Consider the following 7500-nt stretch of genomic DNA (forward strand, 5'->3'; position numbering starts at 1 on the left):
TTGCTTGAAGAGACTCAACAGGTGTCGTGGCTAAAGGTTACAGAGGCGGGTACAAGTGTCCACAGACGAATCTACAAAACCTTATGTCATGTAGTGTGTACAGCAGGCGACACCTGCCTTTGTGAATTCTACCAAAGGATGGGATTGGATAAAGTAATCCACTGTAGTGTCAAGATCATCTCTGCCATGGGATGTGGGGGGGGGGGCAGCAATTGCCCAGTAAACTACCCTCAATGAGGGAAACAATGCTGACTTCCACGACCAATTTTACATTCAAACACTGAACTACAGTCACCTTCTGTGGTTGATTGTTCAACAAATCCTTGAACTATATGTTTAACAGATCTCTAACCCTGTCTCATAGAGGATAGAAGAAAATGTATATATGCTGGTTAGCATTGTAAATGTCTGGCCACGTCTGTGGTAGAATTTTTTTTGTGAAGACTTACCACTGTCTTCAGTGACTAAAGGCAACCAATTCAAGAAGGCTGTCAGAAGAGCTCACGGAAGAAGGGAGGGGGGCAAGGGAAGGGGGTGGCAAGGGAAGGGGGTGGGCGAGAGAGAGGGGGGAGTTGATGGGGGGGTGGGGGCGGAGAGAGGTGGAAGAGGAGGACCAAGGAACAGCACACAGAGGGTTGTGGTGAAGAACCAGATTGAATGAACGAATATCTCAGGGTGTTGCGCAAGAAGAAAGGATGTACTGCCTGCAGATGTTGGCCGAGGTGTGGCCCTGCCCCCTGAGATGTGGCCCTGCCCCCGGAGATGTGGCCCATCCCACCCCCCCACCTCTCTCTGCTTCATGCAATGATCTTGGTGTATATTACTTTTCAGGGACAATCTCCGGACTTGTTGTTTCAAGCAACTGTCTGATACAGTCACTTCCTGATATGTGTTTTTATTTTCCTCTTTTCACACAAAACATGTCGATATGAACCGCCAGTTGCAGCTTTGAACGCGAGAACGTCGAAATGTTCATGAATTAATGCCAGAATTATTTTTAGGTGCAAATTTCTCTGAAACACAATATTTCCGTAAATGTTTGTTCTTGAAACTACTTTATTTATTATTGAGAGAAAATTCCTTTTAACCCACACATACCAGAATGTTCAAAAGTATATACTATGATAGCTTAGTTTTCAAAGGTTTTTCGTCAGCAATACATAATTACACATACAGGCATACATACACACACACACACACATATACACATTTACATACATACACATCCATTGCAATACATAAACATACCGTTTTTTCTAGTTTATAATACATAAGTTATCCTCTAAATTATGTTTGTTCAAATCATCCTCTCTCGATTTCTCTCTGTGTGCACAAATACAAACAATTCACTGGTATGACAAAAAAAAAATCCCCACCCCCCCTTTCCCCTAAAAAAATATTAATTAAATAACTGACAAACAAAAAAGTTCTTTCCAAAATTTAGTTTGTTTTAAAAATATTAATTAAATTAAATTCCCAAACTTGCCGTTGGATATTAAAATTTGATAATTTTATAAAAAACATTTAAAATAAGTACTTAGGAATTGTTTTGATGTGAAATAGTAAAAAAAAAAAAAGTCAGTGTTAACTAATCCGAGGAAAATGTATACAAAGTTGTAAATCCTCAAGAGAATGTGTGAGAAAAATCCTTTTACGTTCATGTAAAAAATCCATAAATCCATAAAATATTAATGTAATATGATGCTGCATCTTCCATAAATGCTGCGGGATTTCTGGGAACAAAACCACAAATTCATTTCAAATGCAATTAAAAGCGTAATAAACTACTTGATGTTGTGGGTGTTGAGAACAATTATTAGAAACTTTCACCGAATTAATAAATACACAAAAAATTATATTAAAAAAAAATTACTTGCATATTACCAATTAGAATCAATCTATGTAAAAAAAAAATCTAAAAATATCTTAAAATCCCAAATGGGACTTTCACATATTCCCAATTCAAAAATACCAATTATATAAAAAAAAGTTCCACAAAAATTCTCTCCAGGAGGGGTAGTGTATCTGAAGAAATTGCAATACTAAAAACTAAACTAATGGGATAAAAAATATTAAGACAAAACAAAAGAATCAATTCTCGCCAACCAGCACGACACTGGTCGAGGAGGAGTCTGGTCTTACGGTGTAGTCGTAGTCGTTCTCACGAAGACTCATAGCGAAGGACGGGGACCTGACTGTGGCCACCTTCATGTAGGAGCGAAGACGACACGGGAACTCTGTGTCTCGGAGCTGCAGGAGGTAAGTGTCAGGCCCCTGCTGGTAGCTGTTGGCGGGGAGACACTGGTAATGATGGTAGTGGTGGTCGTGGAGGTAGGGCTGGTTGTGGTGGAGATGACAGAGGTGGTGGTGGAGATGATAGAGGTGGTGGTGGAGATGGTGGTAGGGGTTGTGGTGGAGATGATAGAGGTGGTGGTGGAGATGGTGGTAGGGGTTTGGTGGTGGTGGAGTATTGCAAATGGTATAGGAGATATCGAGCCGTGATCTTAGGTTAGGGGGGGAAAGGCTATCATTTCCTATATTGCTCAAAGAATATCTGTATTATTGCACTCCATATTGCGGTTACTTTTAACCGGGTATAGTGGCCATTGACTACCAACAATAATTACAGTACTATAGGTATCTCAAGATCCATTTCATGGCTAATATGATACTTCCTTCAGGGACGAACTCAAAAGTGTAGTTCTCAATGAAGTAGAATAAGAAAATCAGTCAATTAATGCCTGCGTACCACAGGGCTGTGTGGCGGGCTTCCCTGTTGTACAATGTCTACTACAACGATATACTGCACCTCACCCTGAAACTCAGGTCTGGGCTGACCACTCTACTCTAACACTCCCCCTGAAAGTAATTCTCCCCTGCCTCCCCCTGAAGGGAGCCGGTCGGCCTAGCGGACAGCACGCTGGACTTGTGATCCTGTGGTCCTGGGTTCGATCCCAGGCGCCGGCGAGAAACAATGGGCAGAGTTTCTTTCACCCTATGCCCTGATACCTAGCAGTAAAATAGGTACCTGGGTGTTAGTCAGCTGTCACGGGCTGCTTCCTGGGGGTGGAGGCCTGGTCGAAGACCGGGCCGCGGGGACACTAAAAAGCCCCGAAATCATCTCAAGATAGCCTCAAGATAACCTGCCCTTCTCAAAGCAATACTCTCCCTCTCCCTCGAGAGAAATACTCACTTGCTCTCGTTCTTGATAACATCAAGCTCATAGGAGTAGTCTCTGTGTGGGATGACGTAGTCTTCGGTCTTGGCGGGGAGGATCTCTCTCTCTGGGGACTCCGGGGGCGTGTAGACCTCTCCTGGCGGGTAGACCATCTTGCTGGGGTGAGTGAAGCAGGAGGCCAGGGTCCTGCGGCGGTACCAGCGCTTGCAGGAGGCGTTGCCGTACCAATCCCTGAGTTGAAGGAGATCGTCTCAATCCTCATTAATAAATATTATGTTTGTTAGAGCAAAATTTTTTAGTGTTTAAGTCTAGCTGGTGGCCTTGGCTGCACGGCAGGTGAGCTGAACGTGAGGCAGAAAGTCCAATCTTACACAGGAAATCATTTTTTTAACCTGGGATCGAACCCTGGTTTCGAGAAGACATTATATTGCGGGTTATACAATTTCAACCACTAGCCTAATCTCGCCCAGAAACAACACATTTCGTATCCGAGTCGAAATCGGACCCTTAGACTCCACTTCGGATTACAGCCTCAGACAACTACTGACTTCAACTTGGCCTGTACAACTGAGTGGACCTCCCTGGGCCTCAGGCCACACAGGCAGCCCGACACTCCACTCACTGACCTGAACTTGGAATAGTAGGATCGTAGTCTGTCTGTGTTGATCTTGTAGGGATCCCGAGGCATGTTGAGTGCCAGGTCCATCCACGGGTGCTTCAAGGCTGTCTTCACATCCATCCTCATGTCGGCCTGTGGCAGGTGGAATATAAATTGCATTTTTTTTGTGACTTTTGACAGCAAATAACCACCCAAAATTTATATTCTAAGGCGGCGTAAGGTCGTATTATTGTATGCGGACACGTCGGCTCTAGTGACTGAGGTCTCCCAGTCAACTTAAAGCTGGGTAGTGGTGAATGTGTGCGCGTGTCCACACGTCAAAAGGTAAATATTCCTGGCTGTGACATTTTGGGGATCAGAGTTGTGTTATATATATACAACTGTGCTACAACCTTGTGGTTCTGTTGTCACTTTGTATCCATTCACACTCCACCCTCCCCCCCCGTCTCTCTCTCTCTCTCTCTCTCTCTCTCTCTCTCTCTCTCTCTCTCTCTCTCTCTCTCCTCTCTTCTCTCTCTCTCTCTCTCTTCCCCCCCTCTCTCTCTCTCTCTCTCTCTCTCTCTCTCTCTCTCTCTCTCTCTCTCTCTCTCTCTCTCTCTCTCTCTCTCTCTCTCTCTCTCTCTCTCTCTCTCCCCACTCTCTGTCTGTCTGTCTGTCTGTCTGTCTGTCTGTCTGTCTGTCTGTCTGTCTGTCTGTCTGTCTGTCTGTCTGTCTGTCTGTCTGTCTGTATGTCTGTCTGTCTTATGTCTGTCTGTCTGTCTCTCTCTCTCTCTCTCTCTCCCCCTCTCTCTCTCTTTCCCCTTCTCTCTCTCTCTCTCTTCCCCCCTATCTTTCTCTCTCTATTCCCCCTCTCTCTTTCTCTCTTCCCCCTCTCTGTCTCTCTCTCTTCCCCCTCTCTCTTCCAATCACTCACTTGTCACCTGCAAAAAGGTTCTTTGTCGTGAGGGTTGTACATAACAAAACACCTTACCGACACTCCTCCCGGCGTTATGTAAATAAAACCAACTCCCCACGGGGGGGGGGGGGGGGGGGGGATAAAAGATTATGTGATAAGACAGTTTTTATGAAGGCAGCGAAGCGTGGATGAGAGACGAGATTGAGAAGGTAATATAATTAATACATGAAAGTCTTCGACTCAGGTGTTGTTCACAGCTCTACACAGGTGTTTTGTTCAGCCTTGGTATACTGCCTATGGCAGGTAATATGTATATTAATAGTGTAATTGCAACAGTTTCGTTATATATATTACTGGGAATTACCAGCACACACATTTGTCTTCAGGAGCGGAAACCTGGTGAAGCTGGTGCCTACGCGGGCAGCAAGCACCAACAGCCTGCCTGATCACCCCAAATTAGGCTACGTGGGCACTCCGGGCACTCCCTTAGGTGCCACCAAAAGGTTATGTGAGGCGAGGAGCCCCACTAACACGAGTGCCAGAGTGCCATGAGAACCACACAGCTCTCAGGCACTCGAGACATACTTGCGGATACACTCACACTGACCCCCCCCCAACATACACTTACACAGCGCCCTCACCCCCACACTGGCCGACGCCCCCCCGCCCCAAAGGGGGTGTTCGTCCAGCGACTCCCCCTAATGACGCTTTCATCTATTTTAAATTAACACAGCACTGTTCAATCAAAATAGGATTTTGTTTTCAAATGTTAATTAATATTGTTGTATATTAGGATATTGGGGTATATTTAGGCTTAGGTTAGGTGAGGTGTTTAGGTTCTGTTGGCAATTATTTGTATTTGGAGGATGAAGCTTTTATAGCGTTGTGGTTCGAACAGAGGTCGTTGGGGGGTTTGGTGGCTGGATTAACGAGCTTGGATCTTTGTATGCGAGAACGGGTTGGAGTCGGGTGTCAGCCAGGGCTAAAGTCTATTCCATGCACCCGCCAAACCCCCGCTGTTTATGAATGAAAACGGTTTACACACGACTCACAAGTGATCTCGTCCGAACACTTCCGGAACAAGTGCTTCACTGACGAATTTTCTTCGAACCACAACGCTGTAAATGCTTCACCCACGTACTACAAATACAAATAATCGTCAACAGAACCTAAACACCTAACTTAATCTATGCCTAAATATGGACAATATGTTAATATATAACAATAGCAATTTATATTTGAGAAAAATCCTGTTTAGAATGAACAGCATGTTAACACTGATGAATGCGTCTTTGGGGTCGACCACTGGACGGAATGGACTTGGTCTGAGGACGGGTTGTGCCCTCTGTGGGTGAGAGCGAGCTATACACCGACACACACACACACACACACACACACACACACACACACACACACACACACACACACACACACACACACACACACACACACACACCCCCCCCCCACACACACACACCCACCCACCACCCCCACACACCCACCCACCACCCCCACACACACACCCACCCCCACACACACAGGTGACTAACCTTGAAGACGAGGAGCTTGGCGATGAAGTCCTTGGCTTCGTCAGAGATGTGGGTGAAGGCTTCCATGTCGAAGTTCAACTCTCCCTTCTGTACCTTCGTCAGGGTCTCTCGGTCGTTGTCCCCCTGTGGAGGCCACACAACCACACCCATGAGCACCAGGATCACACGAGGGAGGGAAGCAGGTGGTGAGAGCGTGGACCAGGTGGTGAGAGAGGGGGGGGGGACCAAGTGAGGAGAGAGCGTGGACCAGGTGAGGAGAGAGGGTGGACCAGGTGAGGAGAGAGCGTGGACCAGGTGAGGAGAGAGGGTGGACCAGGTGAGGAGAGAGGGTGGACCAGGTGAGGAGAGAGGGTGGACCAGGTATGGAGGAATGAGCAGAAAATGTAAGAATTTAGAGTAATAAAACTAAACACTAGAGAAAGGCTGGAGAAACACATCCTCACAAAAGCAACACGGGATATACTTGAACCTAGGTACCCCGCCTCCTCTTCCTGCTCAATCTCTTCCCCAATACATCACATTATTAACAGAAATCTACGAATCCACCAAAATTATGGGGTTTAAATAAACATCAAAATACCGTAATATTGTCAATCTCTGCACTGGCCCCAATTGGTGGGTTCATCAGATTAGATTCCAATATTCCTGGTTAGATCAAACCAAAATTAGAGTGGTATATCTTGATAATTAAAATTATCTTGGGGATGAACTGGCCTGGTGTACAGTACTCACCCATAACCCACATCCTTCAGTCAGGGAAACAGGTAACCCATATAGATGTATATATATATATATACAAACAAGCTTGAGTGGTCCCCCAAGCATATATGCGAATGAAAACTCCACACCCCAGAAGTGACTCGAACCCGGACCGCCAGGAGCACATTTGCAACTGGTGTCACGGTGCCTTAAACCACTCGACCATCAGTGACCTCCTTATGTGCGGTCACTGATGGTCGAGTGGTTTAAGGCACCGTGGCACCAGTTGCAATGTGCTCCTGGCGGTCCGGGTTCGAGTCACTTCTGGAGTGTAGAGTTTTCATTACACACACACACACACACACACACACACACACACACACACACACACACACACACACCACACACACACACACACATATATATATACAAAGACGAGGAGTGCCACCTACCTGAAGGGGGAGGTGCCAGAGAGAAGGATGTAGGTGATGATGCCAACGGCCCACATGTCAGCAGAGAAGGCCACACCCTCGTTATTGGCAACCTCAGGAGCCACGAA

At 46.0% G+C, this 7500-nt stretch overlaps 2 protein-coding genes across 2 annotated transcripts in view; both read right to left on the minus strand.

Moving 5' to 3' along the window:
* Positions 1-2076: 2076 nt before the first annotated feature.
* On the minus strand, positions 2077-6392 carry LOC138363649 (obscurin-like). Its single transcript, XM_069323023.1, has 4 exons — positions 6243-6392; positions 3805-3929; positions 3194-3409; positions 2077-2284 (listed from the first exon to the last, which is right to left on the minus strand). Exons 1-4 carry the CDS (start codon positions 6390-6392, stop codon positions 2092-2094), a joined length of 684 nt encoding a protein of 227 aa, XP_069179124.1. The 3' UTR covers positions 2077-2091.
* A 997-nt stretch (positions 6393-7389) lies between these two features.
* LOC123748492 (muscle M-line assembly protein unc-89) overlaps positions 7390-7500 on the minus strand; it is a 206445-nt gene continuing 206334 nt past the window's right edge. The window contains 1 exon segment of the mRNA XM_069322532.1: positions 7390-7500. This exon segment is cut by the window's right edge and continues 11 nt beyond it. Within this exon segment, the coding sequence (XP_069178633.1) occupies positions 7390-7500 (111 nt within the window).

This window comes from Procambarus clarkii, chromosome 11, assembly GCF_040958095.1.
Source record: "Procambarus clarkii isolate CNS0578487 chromosome 11, FALCON_Pclarkii_2.0, whole genome shotgun sequence".
Classification (NCBI taxonomy): Eukaryota; Metazoa; Arthropoda; class Malacostraca; order Decapoda; family Cambaridae; genus Procambarus; species Procambarus clarkii.

Bases quoted from the DNA above. Each gene is read 5' to 3' on its own strand.
- LOC138363649 (XM_069323023.1), bottom strand. From the start codon at position 6,392: ATGGGTGTGGTTGTGTGGCCTCCACAGGGGGACAACGACCGAGAGACC. The intron at 3,930-6,242 runs GTTAGTCACCTG...CACCTGCCACAG, and splicing joins CCAAGCTCCTCGTCTTCAAG to GCCGACATGAGGATGGATGT. The intron at 2,285-3,193 runs GTGAGTATTTCT...CCCCGCCAACAG, and splicing joins GTTATCAAGAACGAGAGCAA to CTACCAGCAGGGGCCTGACA.